Source organism: Molothrus aeneus, chromosome Z (genome assembly GCF_037042795.1).
Source record: "Molothrus aeneus isolate 106 chromosome Z, BPBGC_Maene_1.0, whole genome shotgun sequence".
Taxonomy (NCBI): domain Eukaryota; kingdom Metazoa; phylum Chordata; class Aves; order Passeriformes; family Icteridae; genus Molothrus; species Molothrus aeneus.
In genome coordinates, this window is record NC_089680.1 from 11922927 (window position 1) to 11950465 (window position 27539).

General features: G+C 39.9%; 1 protein-coding gene across 1 annotated transcript; it reads right to left on the reverse strand.

Annotated features, from left to right (window-relative positions):
* Window positions 1-27287, reverse strand: LOC136568908 (leukemia inhibitory factor receptor-like). Its single transcript, XM_066569133.1, has 19 exons — window positions 27180-27287; window positions 26362-26482; window positions 23950-24092; window positions 22469-22632; window positions 21506-21680; window positions 20954-21220; window positions 18315-18444; window positions 16355-16518; window positions 14584-14729; window positions 12110-12275; window positions 11885-11955; window positions 11241-11454; window positions 7828-8007; window positions 6094-6195; window positions 4376-4543; window positions 3572-3733; window positions 2456-2549; window positions 1836-1914; window positions 1-1166 (listed from the first exon to the last, which is right to left on the reverse strand). The coding sequence occupies exons 1-19, from the start codon at window positions 27259-27261 to the stop codon at window positions 528-530; spliced, it is 3267 nt and encodes a 1088-aa protein (XP_066425230.1). The 5' UTR covers window positions 27262-27287; the 3' UTR covers window positions 1-527.
* Window positions 27288-27539: the final 252 nt, after the last annotated feature.

Genomic DNA, 27539 nt, shown 5'->3' on the forward strand with positions numbered 1-27539 from the left:
TCTCATTTGTTCATTGTTTATAACTAGGTACAAGATCTCAACAGTTTCCAACCACATTGTTTCTGAGTCTTAGGCTGAGATTTGCTATAAATTAAACCTTCAGTAAGGAAATCTGTTGGTGCTGCATCATTTGAGTCTGCATGGTTGAGAACGACTGCAACAAAGCAAAGCAATCTTTCCAAGTTATAAATTGCATGAGACCATGTTTATCTTGGAGCACTCTGTGAAGGTAGGCAGAGTTCTTTGACTATAATTATCAGGGGCTGTAAATTCAAAACCCCTTACATCCAATATATTTTACTAGAGTAATAACTAAATTGCTATAATTTTGGCCTCTCAGCCTCTATTACAATGGAATATTAACACTTTGACTAACTTAAACATGGTAACATTCAGCTCACTAGAACTTCTGCTGACTGTCTCCAAGAATAATTCATGCCTTTTGCACTTTTCTTCTTCCTTTCTTAACAATACCAGGAATAAAAGCTTATTCAGAAGGCAGGTTCACATGCAATGAGGACTCACTGTTAATCATTTGGTTTGTTCTGAAAAAAGTGTGTGAAGGACCACCCTGTGTTAATGGGTTTAGGAGAGTCTTCATCATCTTTTGGGGGAAGCAAAAACTGTCGGGAATTAATTGAACATGGGCTCCCAAAAGATGCATTTTCATTGTTGCTTTCAACTGATCCAGGAGAGTCTGGAGTGCCCATGTTCCATGCATTTGTGTTTGCTTGAGGTCTATAGCCTGCAGTTTTATCCAATTCTTCCTCCACAGGTGAATGGCCCTCTATTTTCAGAGCACTGATAGAGAGCTGCATTTGTGGCTTATAGCCTGCTGTAGTCACTAAGTCTATTTCTGGCTCCTCCTCTGGTTTAATTTGAGGCTGATACATTGACTGGATGTCAATGTAAACCACCTGAGATGACCCTCCAGGTTCATCTGTAGGGGGATTTGAGATCTCCTCTTCAATGATAGGAGGGCAGTAGGAGACAACAACATGGTTTTCCATTTCTGAGTCAGAGCCATCTTCAGGCACAGTGGTCTCTGCTGCTGGGGACATCATCTCTGTGTCTTCAATCTTTGGAGCTGTGGACTGTGTTTCCACCACTTCAACACTGTTGGGGGTGCATGGGTTCATTTCCAGTGTTTTAAGTGTCTTATTCCCCTGAAATGAGAAAAAGGAGAAGGGGGAGACACTAAGCTAAAAGATCTGGAAAATCTGAAAGCAACAAGTTGCTGAAATTACAGCAGTTTGGTGGCTTGTGGACTGTACTCATTCCATGGCCACTATAATGATACATTAAAAAGAAAAAAGTGCTTATCATTTTCTGGCTCACATTCCTGTAAATGTTAGAAGTATTTTATGCAAATTAAAGAGACTTGAGATCTTGCAGTATATTTTTAAGAACTTTCTCCAAATCTTGTCTTTGTACAACCCATTTCTGAAGGCTGTTTAAATATTCTGCCCATCTCAACTGATGTATCTACCGGGATAATGGGATATGGCAGATCTCCATACTTCCTGCTTCTTCTAATACTTCAACAAAGATGCCTGTATTACTCTTGTATTCTTATCAGGTACTGACACTTCTCATTAGCTGGAAGAAGAGAAATGCAACAGTCCTTTCCTAGTTCAAACATTGCAATTAACTACATTACAACAACAAAGCTCTAGATAGCACCTGACAGAAGTTACTCAGTAAATTGGCTTGTTTCCCCCTGCCACAGAATTTTTTCCTACAATTGGAACAGATGAGTCAAAGTTTGCAAAAGAATTCTTTAACTGGTTTTATCTTTTAGAAGCTTAAAATACTAGATTTAAAATAAGGGTTACCTCACAGATGTTCCTCTGAAACTGCAGTGCCTTACTGTTCTCAGGATTTGGGATTTCTGGATAAAATGTTTCTTTAATCCTTTAAAAAGGAAAGAATAAACTATTATAAAGATAGCAAGGCCTGAAACAGATTGTGAATACACAAAAGGAGTCAGGACACTTCCCTTTAACTCAGAATACTGAAGACATCTGGTGCAAAGATTTAGTGTGTTAAACTTTCACTGAGTATAATGGAAAAAACAGCAACCCCTTTTTTTTTTAAGTTGGGAATTTAATATGCCACATTTACTAAAAGCTGAAGATGATACGTCTATCTTTGTTTGTAGAGGGCACACAAATTACAGTATGTCGCCAGCTTATTTCCACTCGGAAACTGTTTATAAACGGTGCTCACTGAAGAGAGGCTCCTGCAAAAGCTTTTTGCATTCCTCCCTCTGACCTCTCTCCAGCTCAGTTTCTCCCTCACTTTCCACATGGTGTTTTTGCCACCCACCATTGAAAAAAGCCCACCAACATCTTTGGGTATATAGAGAAAACAGGGAGTAATTAAAATAATGGAAAACCCTAGCACTGAAGCAAACACTTCCAGGAAAAGATGAGAACCCGAGGCAGGCAGTTACCATTCCCTCTTTCGGTAGCAGAAGATGCTGGCCAACACTCCAAGCAGCACCACCACTGCAACAGGGATGAGAATTGCAATGATTAATCCTACAGCTGGGGGATAAGAAAAAGAGGAGACAGTAAATATATATCCAATATAATCAGTAAGTTTTACAGCTTTTCTAATATTCCCCCCATTAAACTTTTCTAATATTCCCCCCATTCCATTAAACTCAGCTAGTGCAATGGTCTGCAAACAGTGACCTACACTATCACCCTTTCCCTTTGCTGGAATTCACAGATTCATTGATAACTACAGGAATCAGCAGATATTTCTCTCTGATTGTTTAATTACAGAAGGATTCATGTGCAGCACAAGACTCACTGGTACAGTGATTCTGTTCTCATTAAGCACTTGCACTGCACTTTCATGCTACCTGAGCTGGCCCAGTTTCTGATAATGGCTCTTCTAGGCCAACAACTAATTGCATAAACAGCATTGTCTTTTATATGTTTTACAATGATTCTAATCCCTGAGCTTTAGCTCCAATAGATCTCCACTGTCTTCTTCCATTGATATTAAATGCTTCAAGCTTGATTTTAGTTGCACCCCAGTGTTTAGTCCTTCATAGAAGTACTTTTTTTCTCTTATTCTCCAAAGTCAATCTCTTTTTTGTAATTGTCTTTCTGTGTTTGCTTCTGTCAAGGGATCAATAAAACTGAATTCAAAGCAGAGAAGCATCTGTTTTCAGCTCTGAAACTGATAAATATTTCCACAATATCTTTCTTCCCATCATGTATTAGCAGATATTCATAATGGGAAACCTGGCAGAAACAACTGGCTGCTTGAGAAAACTAAGCTCAGACTCCACTATATTTAGTAGTAGGTTAGAAGTTATTTTTTATGCATACATTACCATGAACTACAAAGTAGCTGTAATAGAAAAGGATGTTTCCCTTACTTTGAACTGTATTTTTGTATTTAAAAATAACCAACTAAATAAAGGTAAAAATTAGACTGTAGGCCCAAACCTACAGGACCAGAATAAACCAACAAAATAAGCTCAGCTTTATATACATTGTACAGCCCATGTGTTAAAGACCGGGATATGTCTGAACAGGGATAATCAACTTACAGTCTTCCTTTGTCACCACATAGAGGCTGTTTGGAGGGCTCAATCCACCGGCAGTGTAGGCTTGTAGTTCCAGCTGGTAACTCGTTTTGCCTTGAAGATCAAGTATTTTCATAGACTTCTTTGTTAAGTCAGTGATATTGTTAACTTTAAGTTCTGGATTTCCTGTTTGTTTGGAAGCAGTAAGAAAAGCATAACTTCGTAAGAAAGGATTAAAAAAGACAACCTCAGCTTCAGCAAAACTGTCTTGAAGTGAGCAGATGAAACCAGAAGAACAGTCTGTGTAAAAAAAACTGAAATAAAGAACCCTAGCAATGCTACATGCTTACACAGCCCCAAGCAGCACAGGAGTGTGGTGCTGCTGCTGCAGATTGACTACATTTCCTTACCCTCCTGAGTGTCCTCTTATGAATGTCAGTCAGGCTTCAGTCCTGACAGGACAGGCACTGGAAGAATGTTAAATTTATTTAACCCTATTAAATATAGCCTTGTAACCTCCCCACCTCATCTCCCCAGGGTATCTGAGCACAGGACAGCAGTACACATTGCCACTTAGTCACTGCATTACTTTATGGCCTCAGTGAGACAGGGTTTTCTCCAACTTTTGCTTTATATTAAAAAACAACTGGGCTAATCACACAAAGGCATTTTAAATGCCTTTGTCACATATCAGGAGCAAATTATAACAGTGAGTAATGCAACTGAATTATTATTAAAGCATCTTTTTTATTAAGGTGAAATGAAATTATTAAAAAATAAAAAGGAAATATGTAAGCAAGGAAGTTGCAATCTACACAATTAACTTACCTGATTCTGAAAGTCTAGGCTTTAAAGCATCTTTTTCACCTTTTGCAAAGGAAAGAAGATATCCTTTTAGAAATCCTCTGCATTCTTCAATAGGAATGTCTTCCCATTTTACCAATATAGAATCTGAAGAAGTTTCTTCAACAATAAAATTTGGTGCAGTTTTTGGAGCTGTAGAGAGAGTTATGAAGGAAGAAACCAGTAAGAAATTGCCTTATTATAAAATGCTGAAAACATGTAAGTATTTAATCAGTTTTATTTTGGAGCTAGCATTTTCCAACATTTTCCTCAAGACTCCTCACTGTAAAGTACATGTGAAAGACTTAGCAGGAGTCTACAAAAATACAGCAAAGTTGGGCTAATTGTTAATAATTACTGCAGTATTAGCTACTAAGAGGTGCTAGAAGAAAAATTTCTCTTTGGTCAGTCTTCTTACAGACCCATACCCTTCTTCCTGCAACAAACCCCTAAAGATTGTATAAACATTCAGAGGATACATGTTAGCTTTTACAGGCTTTAACTCATAGCCTGTCTTAAAACAAAAAAAAAAAACCTACACAATTTTACCATCTCAGCTTAAAAGAACTACTCTTAGCAGTTTACACAAGTCCTTTTTCCAATACCTGAGGCCTACTGAAAGTGTTACAGCAGCTAATGTATACCCCCATGTATAATGTCAGGACTTAGCTGACATTTGGCTTTAAACCACCATGGCTAAACTCATGTTTAAGAATGCATCAATTTTTCTCTCGATGGTTATCTGTCCAAAGGCAAATCTGAAGTTTTAGAATGAATCTATGCTCTCTTGTGCATTTCTCAGTTCCCAATAAGTTTCTTCTGCACGCTCAACGCATTATTAGTCCCTCAAAGTCTTTTTATCTTGAAAGCTTCTGTTTGATCTGTTCATAACACATATGGAAAACTCTTCTGGGAAACCTTTCAGAATTTCTGCAGAAATACAAATGGCTGACAATTGAGTTTCTGGTAAAAGCGCCTTAACCTCACCTTCAACCTTAGCAATGAAGTAAACAACACCATTTCCAAGGACTCAGATTATGTCAGCAGTTCAGTTTTCTAGGCAAACTATTTTAGCAGAAAACATATTAAACTTCAAAGTGAAATCGGTGCTGTAGTTACAATACCATACAGCTATGATGTTAAAGGCTAAAGTCATGTCCAGACACCTGGGAACAGAAAGCATTCAGACACTAATGCATCTTCACGCCAGCAAAGCTCAGCACTGGGTCAAACCCCAGTTACCCACACAGGGTTGTCTGGGACAGAATACAATTCTCAAAGTAGTTGTGCTCTAGGATCTAGTTTGGATCTATGAAATGCTTTCATTTCAACACAGAAATGTTATGGATACTTTTTACATTTTCTGAGCTGTACCAGATGTGCTTAGAAGTTTACTTGGACCTGATGAATCAAAAAAGTTGCCTCTTCTTGTGTAGAATGGACCACAGCCATGTGGTTCAAATTATGGCTGTGAATTGCTGTGACACTCTGTGCCACCACACAAGCTGGAGAACACAGGGTTATTGCATAAGCTTGGAACTGGAAGTGGCTGGAGAAATGTGTTACAGTTATACACAGAACAAAGAGAAGTCAGCAGTACTGCATGGAGATTCTGGTCTCAGCCTTCTACCAACACTGAGCTAAAAAACAAACACAGATTAAGTTCACTTTTCAGAGATCCTGAATGATAAAAGTGCACTCACGCAGCTCTTTCATATACCCAGTTATGTTTTTCAACAACTGATATCCCATGGATTTGCAGCCATACAGAGAAAAGTTGTATCTCACGCCAGGTTTGAAGAGAGCTGCAAGAGAAAACTGCTGTAAGAATATTTCACTTCAGAAGAACAATGCATTTAGATTTCACATGATGCAGATATATAAGTACATATTAAAAAATTAGAAAGTATAATGGTATAAATACCATTCCTGCTTGTAATTTCTACAAAAGCTATGCCATCAGATGTGGTTTAGAAGCAGTAACCAAGTCTAGCTACCAGAGAAAGCTTAGTACTAAACAAAGAAGATTCAAAACAAGCTACTCAAGTTGCATAAATTGCCCTTTCCATGGGGAAACACAAATTGAAGTTACCAGAAATAATCCCCTTACTTTCCTCCCACAGCAGCCATGTAGATCCTGCCTCCTCAGAAATACAAATGCATTTGGAAATAACCAGGCTTACTGGAGCAACAGTACAAAAGATATGCAGAAAACTCGCAGAAGTGACAGTGAAACAACTTAGCAATGAACTTCAGTCCTGAACTCACTTTAAAAAACACAGATAGTCAGCATATTTATGCTTCCCATGTCTTTGGTGGACATGATACTATAATTTTGATACTATAATTTGATTATTTGATACTATAATGTGTAAATAATTTACCACTTTCTGGGATTTTCTCAAGTTGGGGCTGTACACTGCTTTCAAGACTTTTTCTAAACAAGATACCACTGTGAAACTACACAGAAGTCAACTGGGTTTTGCAAGAGTTCAGGCCCAGCCTGAGGGATTCTCCTAGCAGGACTAAGAGCAGAGGTGGATTTGCCAGCTTAAGCCCAGCCCTAGCAGCTGGATAACTCATAAAAGAGTCACATGCTGCACGAAGCATCCCAGTGAAGAGCTCAGGAGTAAAGCAGTGCATCACAGACACTGTATTGTCTGCTTAAAAAAAAGAAATCTCTAGCTAGCACAAACAGAAACAACATGGACACAGTGTTGCAGTAACAGACAGAAAAACATATTGCCCCCTTCCTTCCAGGTCTCAATCCCCCTCAACTTTCCCATGTACACAGCTCCAAGTTGTTTCCTTGAATGGAGACTTTAATACTAAATTCTTTTAAAAGGCAAATATATACCCTTATAGAAAGCAGAGAAAAAAGTCCCACATCTTTAATGGGTTCTCTCTTTCCTCTTCTGCTGCTACTAGTCCCACCACAGCTGAATTTCATTTCCCTGATCTGCCCACCAGCATCTAGAGACCTGGAATGTGCCCTGTTCCAGGAAATTTCAATAGCTGACAGCAAGCCAACACATGGAGGTCACACTTAAAAAAATTTGCCTCATGTAAAAACAACGGATTAGTCTTCTCCCATCCTGAGCAGCACTGTTTATGCTTAGAATCCAAATAAAACCCCTAACCCTAGATTAACCACTATGCATTAGGCTGAGTTAGGAAATTTTGGCGTACAGCTAGAAGAGGTAATTTCAAAACAGTTAATAAACACGGGATGACAAAAGTTAAATCAAGACTGATATTTGGATTTGGCAAGGCTGTGTAAGAAATTAAAATAAACACAGTACCAAGAAGAAATTCATTTATTTACAGAAGTACACAGGAATCAAACCATCTGCAACCTATAGCTTCATGCTGCTCTCATTCCACTTGCTGCTTGGGATCTCAACCAGAAAGACTCACAAGAAAGTATTCTGACTTACCAGATTTTATCACTGCATTTGTTGTACTTGAAGGAAACTTCTGCCAGTCCACACTACAGGGTTCAGACCCAGATGAATGACACCATTTTACTATGTAGCCACACGTCATGTTGGGGTAAGAATCCCAAGAAATATTAATTCCATTGCCCATTGCCACGGCCTGATCTGTTGTGACATTGTCTGCAACAAAGATGACACAAAAATCCATCAAAGAGCAGACACTTATCTAAAGCCCAAGATGAAAGAAAGCCTTCCAGCCACAGCACAATGGCTTTATAAACAGCAGTCATTTCTAGGGGCAGTCATTTCTAGGAATGAGAGGCATGAGTGAACTCAGAATTCGAAGCAGTGCACTCAGCTGAGCTTTCTGGAGTGCTCACAATCAGACATAGCCTCCAGCAAATCCCTCAGCCAGCCTTAAGTACAATGAAGAGAAATGCAGCAGCTCAGGACTGGCTTAAACAGCACTTTTTCAAGGTAAGGATTTACAGCAGATGTCAGGTTCAAATATGAATTGACACCAATCTGGCAGGAGCCTCCAGCTATAAATTCCTGCTGTCATTTCATCAAATGGTTTGCTTTGTGTTTCTTTCAAAATGTCTTGCTGTCACCTGCCCAACCACAGACAACCATTTTTCATGAAAAATCAACATCAATAATCATGTCCCCGGTGAACTTTATGGAGGCTTCAGTCTACCAAGGGTAAATTATACAAGAAAGAAAAGAAAAAAAAAGCTTTGCCTTTAATTTATTTTTCTTGTTTCTGATTATCAAAGATCTAGCTGCCCTTGTGAAGTGATCAGATCTGGGAACAGCTTCCAATTCCTGCAGCTGCCTTCCATGGCTGTCCATTACATGGGACCCCACAGAGCTAAGGGACAGCTTCCAAAGGCCACCACAAAAGGGGTGGCCCCATGACAGATCTGCAAAAACAATCTCAGTGTTTCAGTTTTCCTTTTTCAGTGTTCTCATTTATGCTCCCCATTGAGTCTATTATTTCATTTTATTAAAGCCATAAACTAGGGAAGGCTCAAGGGCAAGGACAGTTTTCAAGAATTAGTGCTATGAAAACTTTACTCTCATAGATGTGCTGCAAATGTCAAAGGACTGCCTATTTCTAAATAATCTTAGCACACAGTTAAGTGTATAATTGTTTTGTAGCTTGCTTATGGTAAGAAAAAGACATAAGCAAATGAACTCCACAAGGGCCTTGATACTTTCCCCAGAAAAACTACTATGCATCCAGTGAAACTATATTTCTGTGATGCTGGTAAAGATCATATTTCTAATTAGCAGACTTTAATTTTTCTATTTACAGAAAAGAGTTTTTTACTGACAGTAATCACATACTGTCTAAAAACCATTTAAATACACCACACTCCACCTTATTTTCTGAGCTAGATGACTAGAAATTCACCATGGGCAGTACTACTCATTTTGGTGTATTTATAGCTGCAACCCAGACTAGAAGAACAAACTACTAGCACTAGAACACTACTATGTTAGGGGAGCCTGGATCAGCCAGATTATATGCCTCAACTCTCTACAGAGCACTGTTCAAGGACAGTGACAAATTAATTATGGCAGTGTATCCTTTGTTTGTGTTTTCAGTTTTCATAAACTCCAGCTTCAGACCCTTTGCTCTCTTATTGACATTAAAAGCACTTACAGACTGCATACAGGAAGCAGCCAGAAAAGATGTCTGGGCAAAAATGTCATCCAGTTCTTTGAATGAGTCATCTTGTATGACTCCAGTCAGTGGCTCAATTCCTATACCAACTCAGGAGCAAATCTTTAATGAGTACAAGTTGGGTAACACCAAAGGGAGCCTCAGACATCTAAGAGAAAGCTATAAATGAATGCAAAGCTCTAGCTGCCATCAGCTCTCCCAAACCACAAACCTATTATAGACCTCTTTGACTTCCAGATCCTGACTCTTTCTCTGCTAAAGGAGAGCTATAAAAGCATTTCAAATCAACTGTCCCATATAGTTACTTTTCCTTCCAATGGGCAGACTAAGAATATACTACCAGGTATTAGCATCAGTGCTGTGCTCAGTTCTGGGCTCCTCAGGACAACAGAGACATGGAATTCCTGGCATAGGTCCAGTGGAGGGCAGCAAAGATGCTTAAGGGAGTGGAGCATCTCTCTTACGAGGACAGGCTGAGGGAGCTGGGCCTGTTCAGCCTCAACAAGAGCCGAGAGGGGACCTCATCAGCGTCTGCCAAAGCATGCAGAGAGGGGATAGAGGAGGGACCAGGCTCTGATTGGTAGTGCCAAGCAATAGGACAGAAACTGATGCACAGGATCACGAACATGAGGAAGAACTTTCCTGTGCAGTGACCAGGCCCAGAGAGGTTGTGGAGTCTGCCTTATTGGAGATACCCAAGCACTATCTGGACACAATCCTGTGCCCTGTGCTCTGAGATGATCCTGCTTGAGTGAGGAGGTTAGACGGTGGGCCCTTCCAACCTGACCTATTCTGTGAGTCTTTGTTTTGGAGGAGCACAAGAAACATTGTATTTCACATGGTTTTGCTTTACACAGAAACAAACTTGTTTTTTATCTCACTGTGAATCTCACGCAGAACACATTTCTTCCTGTGAGAGATGGCCAAGTCTTACCAGAACCTGAGTTGCCAGACAACCAACTGTGACACCTGTTCCCCAGGTGGGCAAGGAGAAGTGGACCCATGAATGCTCCTGGCAAACAAGTTGAGACAGGCCTTGCTGTGTGAATCTGTTCTCCCTGCAGAGCATCAGCCAAATATGGAGCTAAAGATTTGGTGTGCAGGGAAGCGTGGACTCTCAATAACTGCTTTGCAATATTATCTACTCTGCAAGCTCAGTGTTAAGAGCAGGAAATCATTATCAGGCTCAGCTATTTCTGTATACAAAGCCTTCAGGAAGAGCAGCAGTGTTTTAATTGGGAAGCTAAAGCCCTACCTCCTTTTCAAATACTGGCTCCCTAGCACAAGGATGCCAACACCTTACCAACCAGCCCAATTAATGTTCTCCTACAGAGCTCTCAGGCATTGAACTGACAATTGTCACCTTAAAAAGCCACACAACACCTCCAAAACTTCTGAATCTCTTTAGCATGTCACACTTCTCAGTGTCTCAACAAGAACCACACAGGAATACACTGAGCTCCCTAAATATCAGGGATCCACACCAATGCTTTTGAAAAGTGCAAATAGCTGTAAAGACTGCACATTATCATCTTTATTTTATGTAAAGAGCACAATTAATTGGTGAGACACTACTCCAAAAGCAAAGCATTTGTCCCCCCACCCAGCAGATTTGTGTGGGGAAATAAACGCAAACAAACAAAGCATTATTTTTCAATAAAAAAACTCTACTAGATATTCCCCAAGCTTTGAAGGTGTTTAATTCTCAGCTGGGAGCACTCACCACTTGGAAGTTCCACGCTTGTTATCCTTGAAGGGGGAGATGAGCCCGCATGGTTTCTGGCTACAACACTAATTACACAGTCACTTTTTCCAAGTTTTATCTCAGTACTGTTTGAAGGTTCAGAGACTACTTTACGCTCCAGTAGCCTCTCTAGCAGGTAGCAGGACACTTCATGAGACACTATTTTTCCATTGGTTTCAGATAGGGATAAGGGCTATGAACAGACAAAGAGTGCATTAAAACCAAAATGCAATATACAGAAGATGACATAGGATAATATGAATTTACAGGTCCTGATCTAGTCTGATGACTGTGTAAGATTATAAGGCAAAAAAGTAACTCATGTGTAATTTGAGAATTAACATGTAAATTCCTAAGTTTTTAATTTTCAACTCAAATGCATTTAATTCTTCATGTGAAATGCTTCTCAAAGCAATATTTAAATTATAAAACTTTAATAACATTCTTATTTGGGGAAAAATATTTGTCTCAATAGATGGTTCTATAAAAAGTTAAGAAAAGCAGTCTGGTTTATTGACTATAAACTTTACTAATTTGTAAACGTTTATATATATTTATAAATTTATAAAAGTAAATAGTTTTTTGTACGTTACATGACATAATATTTTACTTGTTCTATCTACCTTCCAGAAGACTATTATGCTTTCACCAGAAGGACTTCTCTCTCTCCAGATATCCGGTCCTCTTGCAGGAGCTAAATAAAAAAATAAGAGTGGTTGTATTTTTCCCCAGTAGCAGAGTAGACAATTTACCATCTATTGAAAAGTTAGGTTTTTTTAGATGACTAATTTTGAAATACGTATCTTCCCAAGTTCAACATTTTATCATCAAGAGTGAGAGGAACTTACGGGCTTCTGATGTAGTCTGCTCCACCCCCCTGCTCCAGTCACTCCACCTCCAGAAGTGGTCAGCAGCCGAGCAGCGCACCCTGAGCTGGTATTTGGTGTCAGGGCGCAATGCATTCAGCTGAGCTGTATAAGTTGAAGATTTCCGCCCAGGTATGGAGACATTGTGCTGTTCAAAATTTACAGAAATTGACATGATACAAGTATTTTTTTTCTCCTAAATTACACTGCTAGTCAACACCTAAAAAAGTGAGGGCTTTTGTCCCCCAAAAATACTGACAGTGTCAAAGCTGCAGTCAAGCCCTATGAAGAAAATAGTGGGAAAAAAATGTCCCATGCAGTCACCCTGAACAAAAACTTCAGAGATGCACCAAAATAAAGTTCTATACAGACAGTATTTGAAGCATACAGTAATGTGCAAAAAGGAGCAGCAACATGGGTGATTCTTCAACAGGGTGCACACAGCAGCAGGTGATTGTTTCCCATCTATCCCATTCAGTCCCCCTCTCTCCCATTTGCATCCAAACTGCTCACATGGGGCAGGCCAGAATTCTGGTGTTCAGAACCCACACTTCCACTGAACACATGCACATCTTGCAGGGACAAAGGCCTTTTTCCTATGAGACATGCACAGAAGTTCACTAAAGACAGTCTGCTTGAGCAGGATGCTTATCATGCAGTCTGCTGCCTCCATTTTTCCTTTAGAAGACATTATCCAGGTCCTACCCAAGTGATCTCAGTTCACAGCTCTTATGACAGGACTAGCTCTCCTATTATTCTTAAAGTGGTGTGAGTCTAGAGAGCATTTCAATTTCACAATTAAAGAAATCCTAAGCCCAGGAATATTTTTTACTGATTCTAATTATAACACATGTGCATCACAGCTGCCAAAAACTGGACTCCAAGTGACTTTACGATGCAACTAATTTTGCATTTCTAAAGCCAAATGACAACTTGAAAAATAATAGAAAATCCAAATAACAACTTGAAAAATACTAGAAAAGCCAACAATCTCTCATGCAGATGGAAATGCTTCTGAAAACATCCTCAAAATGCCATGTAAAACCCCATAGCAATTTCACAGCTCCTTTTGTGACAGGGAACTCCTGGAGTTTTTTTATTAAGCAACCAGCAACCATAAAACAAAGCTATAAAAGCTTTTGCCAAGCTGTTTGCTGCATACAAAATATCCATGGGTGAGGGCTCTGATACAGGTGAAGGGAATCAAACTGCTGTGGAAGTGTAAGTCCTGACCCTTTTCCACTATCCCAGATGATTGATGCAGTAGCAGAATTCACAAATGAGTTCAGACCCCAGATTTTGAGCTGCATATTACAAAAATATCTGAGTTCCTTTTGTGGTACCTAATCTCTGGTATTACTTAACACAGGTTACTAGAGACAAAATACAAAAGCTTAAGGCTTCTGCACTTATTAAGTGCTCTGAAAGTATTTAAAAAATACTCTTAGAGAGTGTGCACCCTCTTATTTTGGAGGCATGTACATAATGATTATCTTCAGTCTTAGCTGCATCATTTATGTGGCTTGATTTACGATATTCAAGGCTGTGCTCAACAGCTGTGCCCAGCTGGCAACTAAGTGCAGAGGGTGACAGAATACTGCTAAAAATCAAACAAGCATTGCAAAAAGAAGCCTCTGAGGTTAATGTGCTCAAATTAAAAATTCAGGCTCTGTGCACCAAGAGCTACCTGAGAATTCACTATGTCCCTACTTGAAATGGTCAGAGATAAGTGCGCACAAAGAAACTGGGGGTAAATCTCAGGCCAGCTGAAAATGCACTTCTCATTAGGCTTCCCCAGTGACACAGGTCACCCCACATTAACTTCATGCTGCAGAAGTTACTCCAGGTAAACTGGGGTGTAACTGGAAATTAACTTCTCCCATCCCATGGGAGAATCTTTCCCTATCCTGCCTCTGCATCACTGACATATGAGCAGGTTTAGCAGCTGCCTAACATGGCCACATGCATGTCAACTGCTGGCAGCAAACAAATGAACTGTTCTCTGAGGGGAAAAAATAAAGGGAGAAATTCAACTGCAGACTTCAAGATCTGAAACAGCCAGTGTGGAAGTCTGCAGGGCAACAATGCATCCTGGAACAAGAGTATGTTAATACAGCTTGCACCAGGAAGGACAAAGCACATGGACTGTTACCTAAAAGATCAGCATAAAGCACTATGCACTCCTTTCAAGTACCAAATAACATGGTGTATAATTTGGCTTTTCTCTAGTGTTCAAAAGAAAAAAAAAACCAAAAAACCCACCAACCAAAACTGGCAATAACAGAGATGAGCAGGAATTTTTCTTACTTTAGTAAATAACTTCTACTCAGTACTACGTTAATGACTTAAGACCATCAGAATGAAGCTCTTGGTGAGAAATAAATTTGAAATGTGATTAGTTCAGTGAAAAAGTTTAGCATTTGTTCAAAAACTTTTCTTTTACAAGCAATGCTTACCAGTTTTCTCTCAGAGTGACTACTGCTAATTTCAATTTGACACAGAAGCCTGGTCTCAGCAAAGCTGCCATTTATAAACCAACGCAGTTGGATGCTTGTAGAGTTGTTCCCAGTAATAGTTAACTTTTCTGGGGCATTCGGATGAACTTAAAAAATAAAGAAAAAACCTTCAGTTGCAAGAAAAAAACCCATTTACTATAGTTCAGAAAAATCTTATTTTAGAAGGTCAGAGAGAATCAGAAGGATAAGTGTTTCAATCAGCAGCTGGGAAAACTGGTGCTGGGAAAGCACCTGCAAGCACTCTCATTCCTGATATCTTCTCAGCTATCAAATATGGAAAGAGATTTACTTAAGACTGAGTGTACTGGACACATGATAAGGAGTTGAGACACAGAAAAACATTTTTCCTCCTAACTGATTTTATCAAAAGAGTTAATCACTAGCTATTTCAGAAGATCACAGGTGATGGATGAAATTTACTGTACTTTGCTCAACTTCTGTGAACTTTTTAAATTAGTACTTAAAATCTGCAGACCCGGACAAAGGAGGATTCCTAAATGACCCCACCCCAAAATTCCCTTCATAGAATCTTTCAATAATATTCAGCACTAACATTCACAGCTATCAGAGTAAAAAAATACCTACTGTTGGATTTGGTCCAAATACCTTAATGAAATATGTGCTGTGCTTTGGAAATTAACAGTGCAGGAAAGAAAGAAAAGGAAACAAATAGGAAACAGCAGCATATCACCTGGGTGTGAAACAGCCCAGTTAATGATTAACAGAAACAAATTATGCTTTTCCCAACTGTCAATTTACTCTGACAATTCTAATCTCAGGCTAGTTGAACTGGGACCTGGACAATGAAAAATGTACTATCCTCATATTTAATTCAGTTTTTTGGAGAATAGCAGAATACTGTAACTAATAGGAATCCCTGAAATCTCAGCTGGGACTGTGGAGGAGAAAAGGGTGGTGAAGGCAATGCTACAGAGATGGTCATCTTCCTTTCCTTTTTTAATCTAAAGGTCTAAATGAGAGAAGTTACTTCTTTATCCAAGCCCTGACAGCAGATGATCATGGCTATTACCAATAGGACACAATAGTCCTGATATTACCTTCTGTCTTTCCACGTTATTTTTTTTATGCTCCAATCCTGCTGCTGTAAAACTGTGTAATATTTTGTCTTGTAAGCAGACACTGAAATACAGGGTAATTTACGTACAGGTTCATAAACTTACACCTAAATTTTAATTGTTGATGGGTAATAGAATGTGAAACATAACATAAACTTGCTGTTTATGAGCACGGAGAAGCTGTGGATGCTTCATCTCTGGAAGTGTTCAAGGCAAGGCTGGAGAGGGCCCTGAGCAACCCGGTGTGTGGCATCCCTGTCCATGGCAGGAGGTGGGGCATGGAGAGTGTGTGTGCTGTGCTGGAACTAAATGATTCTTAAGGTTCCTTCCAACCCCAGCCACTCTGGGATTCCATGATAAACAGCAGCTGTCTAATTATTGGATCACATATGAGAATTTGTCACGCAGCTGTCCGTCCAACAAGGCAGCACTGCTGTTGGCATCTCCCTGTACAGTTCATCTTTGCCTCATGAAATGCTCTGAGTTGCTTTCAAGTTCATATTATTGAATATGGTAATAATCTAGTGACAATTAAGGAAAATAATGAAAAGTATACCATGTAGAGCTCTTCAAGCCCAAAATTAACAAACAGCATGTAGGAAACATATTTTCCCTTTGTAAGTCATAAGTCTTACCTCTTTGAGTTATATCAACCAAAAGAGATGACTGTGCTTGCCCGATAGGATTGGAGACACCTAATATGAAATCATAGGTTTTTTGATCAGGCAGTACTGGAAAGCCACAAACATGGTCTCTGTTCATTTCATTGACTTCGCATGAAACATTTTTACCAGATGTTCTACAAAGAAAAGAGAAGAGGGAAAACCTTAGTTTTTGAGTAAGTTAATTCCTAGCAGCAATCACAAGTCTAGACTGAAAACATGGTACAGAACAATGGGTTCAGTTCACATGGCTTACAGAATGATTTGATTGCAGAGGCATATCTAACACCACAACGCAGGTTAAAGTGGCATCAGTCATGACTTGCCCTGTTCTCACGTGAAACTCTCCTCTTCCACTAGCATAACATTTCCATTCTCTCACTTCTCAAAAGCCTGGAAAACAGGTAGGTCCTGTAAAACCACCTTACAAGTCACAGCTAAGATTCTGATTGAATGTATCTTTGTTCAGATCAGCATACATTTGCATTTAAAGAATTTTCTTAATTGCTTTGTGAACTAGTGAGATGCTATACACATTGTCTTTCTATAAGCCCTGTTAAAAATGAAGACAGGTTTGTTACCTGGAATACATCCACTAGTCCCAGCTGTCTTTTAATAAAAAGCAGGAGAGGCAGTGTGTTAAAAGACAAGAACAGTGGTGCATCTTTAGAGATAAAATCTAAATTGTGTATCTGTACATATGTACATATATCTGTTTTAATTACAATCTCTGTAAGCCTCTCTTTCAGTAGCTCAAGTTTAACTAACTACTTCTTCTTTCAGGCATTTTTACTGTGTTCTAGCTGAGCTCTGAGCTCCCTCCACACTGTGCTCGAGTTCAGCATAGTCTGACAATAAGGATGAGAGTATTTATCCCGAAATGCATCATATTAATCTCTCAAATTTGGGCTGAGCAAAACAAAACTGGACAACATTATTACTTATAAGATGAATATGGGCAGTCAGTGACTGAAGCTCCTTTCCTGTGAATATCTGCCCTGTTTTGTCCACCTCTTTGCACCCTACCCAGCGGCTTTTTTAGCACTGGCACTCTAGATGACATCTGTGACTGTAACTCAAACCTCATTGCCTCCAGTGTGCTTCTAAGCCACCATGAGACTCCATTTCTCATCATTTTGTGTGACTCAGGCCTCTCCTGGCTTCTTTCCCTGACTGCTCCTTTGGAATGACACAAGAGCCTCCTCTCACCATGGGAATTTTGTTAACTCCTCACTAACTTCTAATCACAACCACCAAGGAAGTAGTTGCACTTTCCAAGTGCTATTCCAATATTTCTTCTTTTTTAAGGTTTTACATGGCCTGGCCTTAAAGACTATCTGGTAGGACACTAGTTGACTGTTTCCTGTGGGTGAAACCAGTGTTATTTGTCCTTTTCAATGTTTTAACATCTACTCTGCCTGCTGTAATTCTTAACAGCAGGAGAACAGATGGAGGCTAACTACTATTTTCCCTAGTGGCATTTGGGAAATGCCCCACAACCTGTCTTACAATTATTTCTCAGTGAACTTCTGTCATCCTGCTTACCAGAAGCTCAGTAAATGTCTGAAATTATCTGAACCAGGTTTCATATAAAAAAATTAAAAATTAGTGATTGCCTCCTACTATCTCCCTGTATTTTCATACTGGTCTTGACTACATGTTGGCAGCAGCCTGATACAGTAAGCCCTTTATCTGATTGTGGGTTCATAATGGTATAAGCCTTAGGGAAAGTTATCCTTAATTCCCACTGGAATTTTGCAGAGCTAGACCAAGGTTTTCCAAATCTAGTTTAGGTACAGCTTGCTGAAACTCTTGGAAAGTATTTTAGGCTCTAAGCAATTACATTTAAATGTGTATGGTGCAGTAAGTCCCAGGCAGCAATGGAGGTATTCCAGTTGTATCCTTTTACTCCTTGTAGTCCTGACTATTTTACCTTTCAAATAAACTGTACTTTGTTCTTCGTTCTCCATATAGTCCACTGGGCCTGCCTGGTTTCCAGCTGCATTTTATTATCAGAAAGTTGGGTGTTTCACAGCTGAGGTTTTGGGGAATATCAGGAGCATCTGTAGCAGGAAAGGAAACCAAAACAGTTAGCTGATGTTTTGCCATCCTAGTGTGACATTTGGGTCACTGGCTTCCTGAAAGCATTGCTCTTTTGTTTTCCTGGGTCTAGATTGCGTGTTTTAAAAATACATGGCAATAGATACACCCCAACCACAGAAGTAATATGCTTTTAAAAAATTACAATAAAATAAGTGGATAATTATCAGCCCCATCTGACTAACACTTGACTCTAGAATTCTAAGTGGGTGGGTAATCTGACAAATCTCATGCAAACATGTTCACAAGCTCCAGGCTCTGACCTGGAAGTGTTTCACTGCAACTATGCCAAGAGTTTTCTGAAATTCTGAGCATCAGTTCAGCTGCTGAGCAATGCAGGAATGCTGTCGGCTGTGCGTCACATTTTCTAACATGCCAGCCCCACCACTGCTTTGAATTTTCCAAACAAGTCGTGTCAAGAAAATAGTCCCTTTAGCATGAATTCCAAACTGAATTTGAAAATTAAAGCAAGCCCTGAATGGCTCATCCTCTTCACCATGGCTTTGGAAGTTTCCATCTTTTCCTTTTAAGTCTTGTTCTTTGTGTTCATACTAGAGCAGTGTTGAGTGCCTTGCTGGAAAAGATGGGCAGTGCTCCCAACAGACCATGCAAACATGAGACTAGGCAGAGCACTTATTTCAGGTCTTGTACACTTGAGCTGTATGAAACTGAAAAAGCGTATGCCAAAGGTAGAGCAACAATATCCACATAGAGATATATCCCCTTCTCTCTGCCAGCTGCAGACCTAGCTCAGATTATGAGCAGTGAGCCAGAAAAGAACACCTGTTTTGCTAGACCTAGGCTTAACCAAAGTGTTATGTATGCATATTTGAGATGCTTGAGCGTGTCCAAAGGAGAGCAACGAGGCTGGTGAGGGGCTTGGAACACAAGCCATATGAAGAGCGACTGAGGGAGCTGGGGTTGTTCAGCCTGGAGAAAAGGAGACTCAGGGGTGACCTTATCACCCTCTTCAACTTCCTGAAGGGTAGCTGTGGTGAGCTGGGGGTCGGTCTCTTTCTCCGGGCAACAACCGACAGAACAAGAGGACACAGTCTCAAGCTGCGCCAAGGGAGATGCAAGCTAGAAATAAGGAGGAAGTATTTTACAGAAAGAGTAGTCAAATACTGGAATCATCTACCCAGGGAGGTCGTGGAGTCACCATCCCTCGAAGAGTTTAAAAAAAGACTGGATGTGGCACTTGGTGCCATGATCTAGTTGAGGTATTAGAACATGGGTTGGACTCGATGATCTTAAAGGTCTCTTCCAACCTAGAATTTCTGTGTGTATTCTGTGTGTATATTTACTTCCTTCACCTTTTCTTCCCCTCATCAGCAAGAGGACCAGAACAAGACCTCTCCCCACTAAGCAGGTACTACAAAAAGAAACACTGATAAGAAACAGACTTGGCATCCCATCTGTTAAAAAAAAAATGAAGGAAAATCCTATGGGATTGTCACAGCTTTCATTCTTGATCTATTTACCTGGAAGATTTTCCCACAAAAGCAAATTCTCACACATAACGTAAAAATGGTATATCACTGAGAAGTAATAAAAGGCTGAATTATGTTTTACATTTCCTAGTGAACCCTTAACAGACCAAGTCAGGATGCACAGGCTGGAGATTGGAACACATTTTCAAAATTATTCCAGTTTCTCCTGTCCTTTTCCTCAACACCAAGGACCTTAAGTTCAAAGGCAGGCATTTGTAATAGGGAATGGGATTCTAATGAGCAGCTATTGGAAGACAACTCTCAAATTCCTTGTGAGGAAAAAACATAAAAAGCTTTAAAGTGACCAATTATGGGGAAGAAGAATGAGGTACGTTAAGTCATTTGTTTTAATAGGTATCTGTTTCTGAACATATGTCTGAGCCTTGCATGCCTACACAGAGAAGATACAGAGTGAGTCAGTATCTTTAAAGAAAACACTAAAAGGATGTTTTAGAAGAATGCTTTCCTTTGCTGTAATTAGCCCCCAAGGAGCTTCTGCCCTGGATGAGCATCTGTTGTTGCTGCAACTGTTGTCTTCACTTGACTGATTGGTAAATGAATGTTAGCACTTACAGTTCTTGCCCTTACTCTCACCTAGTCATGGACTATACTAGAACAGATGTAAACCTAAACTGATAGAGACTGGAAGAGGCAGGGGTTGAATATTCATATGGCAATAAAATACTTGGCATTCCAGATCATGAAAAAGTACCTTAGAACAATGAGAGAAGCACTGGGGCAGGTTCTAAAGAGGGATTACATGGGTACCTTCTCATCCTTTCAGACTTGGTGTCTCTTCCATGAGCTAGCCTTTCCACAGTGAAATCAAACAAGTACAATCCCCAGTTCAACTTCAAAACCAAACTTCAAAACGTTTTTCCCCGGGAGGGAAAAAACCCACAATAGTATTTTTTTCCTAGCAGAACCTTAAGAGTCTCAAAATTATTTTGATTTTCCTAAGGTTAGTAATCATGATACATACATCCTACAAACACGACACTTCCTTCCAACCCATTTTCGAGTCTGCACACTACATTTGTTCCGCTGGTATTTGAAACACTGGCATTTAGCACTCTGATGGCATGGCTTCGACGGCTCAGTTGCATCATTGTATAGGATTTCGATCCATAAGTCATATTTTTTATGTGCTCATCTTCTTCATGGACACAACAAAACACCAAATCTGAACCTACTGCCACCACACGGTCCAGAGGAAACACTCCACTTCCACCAGGCTCGGTATCTTTTCCTAGCAGAGAAGGAAGAAAACAAACAAGAAACCTCACATGAACAATTTGCTATTAAACACAGTGATGATCAGCTAAAATGTGACTGAGGAGCACTCCAATGCATACAAATAAATATTTGCTAGGTTTCATTAACTAGTGCTTGCATTATTTCTCTAATCATAACAGTCTCAAAGGCAGCAGCCCATGCTCTTCCTAATGCTAACCACCTAATGCTCTTCCTCTGACCTTGGTTTAATTCTTATAAAGAAATAAAAGTCCATGTGGTTGCAAGGGAACAAACATACCAGGGATTACTTTTGCTGGGCTCCAGTCACTCCAATCCTTGGGGCCAACAAACTGTGTTGCATTAATGTAACAGCGCATCTTCACATAGTGTGATGTGCACTCCAAAGGCATATCTGATGTCCAGCTCCAAGAAAGAATGGCATCTTCATGAGTCAGTTTTGAGTAGTAAGTAACCTGCAAAGGTTTTGCACGAAGAAATCAACCAAGACAGAGTTTATGAACACCTGTTAACAGTGACATATAATCTCCAAAGTGTCAACAGAATGGCAAATCGTGAAGTAAATCATAAAATCCTCCTTGATTATTGGAATGTTCTACCTAACTTTTATGACTTTACCTGGACAAAAGTCTAAGTGGCTAAACAGCCTAACAGCTAGGTAGACTGTCAGCCAGAAATACCAGAGGGCAGACATTTGAGGGAGAGCAAGAGGATTCCCAAGCATTTAAAAAGATATACTGCACCCTGGGAATCTCATAGGCAGCTAAATGTTTCAACTTCTCCAAAATAAAACTCGTCCAATATTAGTCCCAGGCTGCACATTTCATCTTTTGTCCATTATTAAAATTTATAGCACAGAGCTACAAACTGGAAGAACTCTGGTTACAAAAAAAGAAAATAGCAAGCTGAGCATTCAGAGATGACCAAGACTGGAGACACTGTTGGAGATACATAGACAATGGTGTAAAGTGTCTGCCAAATTCATAAGTAAGTTCTAATTCCAAAGTCTCTGTACCAGAAAAAAAAAAAAATTGCTGTGACCAAGTACCAACAGTACAGTAGCCAGTGCTCCCATAACTGTGAAATTTAACAAGAAGTTACCTGCCAGAAGCATAATTACACTCAGGTCCTGCAAAGCTCTACTATCTTCATCATTCCCAGTTTTGTTCAAGTGACCTCTCAGAACATTACAAAAGGCAAAAAACTGTACATATATTTTTCATAAAAGAAGAAAGGTACTTACTTGTGTGACTACCTCCATAGCTTCTTTTCGGAGTATCTGAATCTGCCAAAGGGCATCCAGTCCATATGGGAAGACCGATGCATTATCACTCCACTTCAGATTCAATGTGGAGGTTGGAAAGTCAGGCATTAAACTAAGAATGTGTGGAGTGACAGGAACAAAGGCTTGAAAAAGAGGCAGGGGGAGGAAAAAAAGTCATTTTCAGGTCATTAGTCAGCAGCACCAGCCCTACAGGTGTTTAACAGCCACATCCCTGCGCTCTGAACTGGCTAGTAGCCATACAAACATGTAACTCAACCTCTGTTTAATTAGAACAAGGCTCTGTGGCTACTTGAGCATGAGAGTTCTCAGGAAAGCATAGGTGCTGATGAATCATCAGGTAGCATTTTCTTTTAACACCTCAGCATGTAGATGGGCAAGTAACTGATTGTGAATATGACTCTTTGCAATGCATACTAGGGAAGATATCCCATCTTTCCCAACCTTCCTTCAATACCACAATGATAAAGGAAATATGGTGGCAGTGTTTGAAGTATGCATGAGAACACTTCTAGGGAGAATGGTGGGAAAAAAAATCCCCAAAAGAAGAAGTATGTTTTGGAGACCAGCAGGGAAGTGGGGACTTGCAACAAAAGGGAGAGTGGCAAGGAAGGAGACCAGAAGCACAGGATAGAAGAAGCTCACATGAGGTTCTGAAGATCACAGGGAAACTGATTTTAAGCTACAAGAAGTATTAAGGGCATGAGATCCTGACAGGGACAAGACACAGAGATTAAACAGAAGTATCTCTTCTAAAAATGTGTTGTGGTGAAGCAAGAGGTTGAGAAACAGGGAAGAACCTTGGTAATATAAGGGTTATAGCAGTTCATTGGGCCTGGTGCAAGCTAAAACATTTTAAAAATACGTGTGATACATCCAGCTTCAGTCCTGACCAAGGATCTGAGAGCCTACAAAGTATTCAGCACAATCAATACACTGCCCACAATAACCTGTGATGAACTGAGAGACTTATCATGTTGACCAAATATTTTTTAATTGCATTTTGTATAAGTTCTTGAGCTGCTCTTGACTGAAAACAGAACCATGGATAAGAATCATTACTGACATTAGAATCTGACTACACTGAAGGAGTAAGCAGGGAAAACAAACGTAAAATCTAGACCAAGCATGGCAGATTGCATCACTGCCATCTCCTGTTTACAATTTCCTTCTTTGCCTGGAAAGAAGTGGGAAAAAGTCTCATTTACTTATGTATGTAGTTTAGGAATTTGTTTACAAATGCTTCCTAATTTATACTGGGAGTATTCCTTCTCTTGAAGGGTTAGAGAACACAATCTATAAAAATACACGGAAGCTTTTCATGGAGTCACTATATCAACATTCTACATATAGGAACATTGTCAAAGAAACCTGCAAGCATATGAAACGTTGTTAAACATAGTATAAAGGCCTTAGGTACACACATATGACCTGATACTTACAGATGTCTTTCTGGTGAATTACAAATTCTCTGGTAGCAAAAGCAGTTCCAGAGCTTTTGATTGTCACTGTGATGGAGCCCTCTGGGATTGGAATCTCAACTCTTTTCTCCTTAGTTTTAAAACACACTTGAGGGGTAAGGCCACTAAAAGGACAGACAGGATTAAACAGTTATTTCAGCTGATAGGAAGCTAAGGCAAGTTAAGTCCTATTCTTGCACACTAATAAAACACAAATTCTCTGTAATAAACAGAAAACTCCATATTGAGTTTGTGAAGGACTTGCTTGGGCTTTGGTTAAAATCAGATTAATGGCATTCCCTCATCTTTCAGGTCACTTTTATCATAGTGGTAGGTTGTGCAGTGGCTGCAAAATGCAACAAACTAGTTGTTAAGAGAACACTTCAAAGTGAAGACCTTGCTTTTTAACCAAAATCATAGAATCATAGAATTGCTAAGGTTGCAAAAAACCTTTAAGGTCATCAAATGCAACTGTTAACCTAGCACAAGCACCACGTTCACCGTTCAACCATGTTCTTAAGTACCATATCCATATGCTTTTTAACACTCGCAGGAATGCTGACTCAACCAACTCCTTGGGCACTCTGTTCCAATGCTTTACAATCTTTTTTGTGAAAAAATTTTCTTAACATCTAATTAAACTTGAGGCCAAAAAAATACATGTTTCTGAAACCTAGTCACCATGAATCAACATTTTGAAATAAGAAAAACAAAAAACCCCAAACCAAACCTAATAGCATCGTCCCCTCCCTTTGTGTTTCCTGACTCACTCTCCCTCCATTTCTTTAAAACCCATGTGCCCTCACATGGGTTGAAAGAGAAGGATTACCACCCACGTCCATGTCTTAGAACAGATCTTAGCTCCCTTCTGCTGCTCAGCTCACAGGGAAAGAGCAGAGAGCATGGCACAGGATTCCTAAAATCCCAGGTGAAAATGTAGCCTGTGCTTAATGTTTGTGCAGTGCTCAGCACAATGTGATCTGGCTTTTGTCTTGAAGATGTAGATATATACAGGAAACAATAATGGATGGGTCAAGTCCCTTTGCTCATTATCACTGATATGCAACTAGAAAGGCAGAAAGTTTGGAAAAATCCAGACCTTCCTCTTGGGGGAATGACGGCAGGAAGGAAAGCAGAGAGAACAATGCCAGACTTCCTGCTGAGGGACTGTTACTCACTCATGAACTGGAACAGGACCCTGGAGCTCCCATCAGCTGGAGTCAAGAGCTTGGGTTGAACTCTTAAGATTCACACAATATTCTGGGCTAGCAAAGGCCAGCTGAGACTTGAGTGCTCAGAAAGGCTGTTCCTCTTCAGTACTGAGATATTATTAGAGGATGTTTGGGCAACTGAAAAACAAAACCTCTTTCCCTCAGAGATGTCTGCAAGCTCATCTCAGAATTTCTGCTTCAGGGACCCCAGCCTGTCCTGCTTTGCAGCAGCTACATGACTGTTCCTGTTCAGAGAGCAGTACCTCATGAACTCTGCACTTCTGAACTCTGGCCACAGAGTCATATATATGGTGTTTTTTAAATAGGAATGATAGCTGGCAATGCAGCAGGAATAATGAGACACAGAAAATCAAGCATGTAGGTGGACTAAGTGCAGCCAAGCCCCGGGACCCCAAGGAAAAGTCTGGGCTGCCTGCAGAATTTGCAGGAAAACAAAAGACAGTACAAATATCTGGACTGGGGGCAGGATCAAGATGCAGAATGGATTTGAACTCATCCCTAGCACATGATAAGTATTTGGCAGATGCACAGCATGGGGAATTGAACATGTAGTTCTCATTAGTGAAAAAACACACAGAAGATTTAAGTTTTTTTTAACTTTTCTCAAAATTCTCAACTTGCATTCACTTCAGAAAAGCTGTTTCAATTGTGAAATAATTTTTATGTTTCCTCTAATACAGCTTAAAATTTATAAAGGTTCTAAGACAGTTGCTGAGAGATTGTTCATGTTTTTCCACACAAAATCCACGTGAATCTCAACACTTGTGTCATATATTCTACTGCTTTGGCCCACAACATCAGGATTCACTGCTTCCAACTCTCATTTCCTTTTGGACTGAACCTGTTTTGAAGATATCCCTCATGAAAACTCTGAGCAAGGGATAGGCAGACATACAGAGAAGTCTGAGTAAATAAGAGCATCTTCCAGTCCTTTGAAAACAGCAAGCAGATTTTGGCAGGCAAATTATTAGCATGGAACAGCTTTGCCAGAAACCCTGCCATTGCCTGAGTTAACAGGGCCTAGGGGAAGCACCACCCAAGGAAAACTGCTAGGGAGATGCTGGGAAACAACACCATCACAATTTCCATGGGCAGTGACTGAGGAAAAACTGCACCTTCATCACAATTTGGTATTTTTAACCAGGTATGTAGAGGGACTTACTTGGTAGTGTAGCAAAAGTCAGTTTGTCCATGTCTTCCTCTAGAAGAGACATCCCAAGTACAGAGCATTTTATGTAAATTGTGCGTTACACATTTCAAATTCCGGGGGTCCCCTGGAGAGCCTGAAATAATATAAAAAATACAGTAAAAAACTGCAGGTCAAAAATGAGCAACTGTAAAACAACTGCTATTTTTCACATCTGCAGCCATTCTCCTTAAATTTTTATTGCATGCATGTCTGGCCAGTATTTTAAAACTGTTGAATGATTTGTGTGCCTGATTAGACAGCCACAGACTTGTAGAGGTACCTGAGATCTGGATTTAAACTCATGTGTATAACAGAGGCAGCTGCCTCTTTCCACAATACTCGTTCCTTGCCTAGCCTAATAAGCAGGCTTTGGGCCAATAGCAAAACCACAAGCTTTGATTTTAACATAATGAGTTTTTTGCTCTCCTCCATGTCATACATGGAGGGCAATTAATGACAGAAGGACAGTTAATGATAATGTGTGAAATGGCTGAAGAGGGCCAACATATACAGCAAAAAGGTTTCAATGCAGACATTTACACCAATGCATATGCAGACTATCAGTGGTTACTATGGAGAATTTAACACCCAGTTTTGCACTGGTTTCCAAGATGCTGCTGAGTGCTGGTGGAAAGCAGAGACCAGGCCTGGCACTGCCTCCATCCTGGGATGGTGTGGGGCCACAGAGGTGACAGGTTTTGAACATACTTATAGTAGGAAAGCAATGCAATTACAAGGTACAGAAGCTACAGAGAAAAAGGAGTTAGTGAATTACATTGCAATAAACTTACCTATCTCTTGGCCATACATTAAGCTTCTTAAGCATAAAATAGCTAGTGCTAAAAGGCAGCGGAGGCTTGAGTTCTTCCACATTCTTCTACTGTTTGTTTTAAGAATAGCAGCTTTAAGCAGGAGTAAACGTCATCTTCCAACAAGCTGGTCAGTTCTAAAATTAAATACAGAAATAAATAAATAAAAAAAAGTTTTAAATTCTGGACCTGGTATGCCACAAATACCACTTTTTGTTCCATATACTTTTCTTCTTCAGTAATGCTCCCAGGCACAGCAACTCCTTTTCCTTCATCTGGCAAACAAACCTCTTCTCTGTTACAACAACTCCCTGATTCATGCATTTTCTGTAAGACATATCC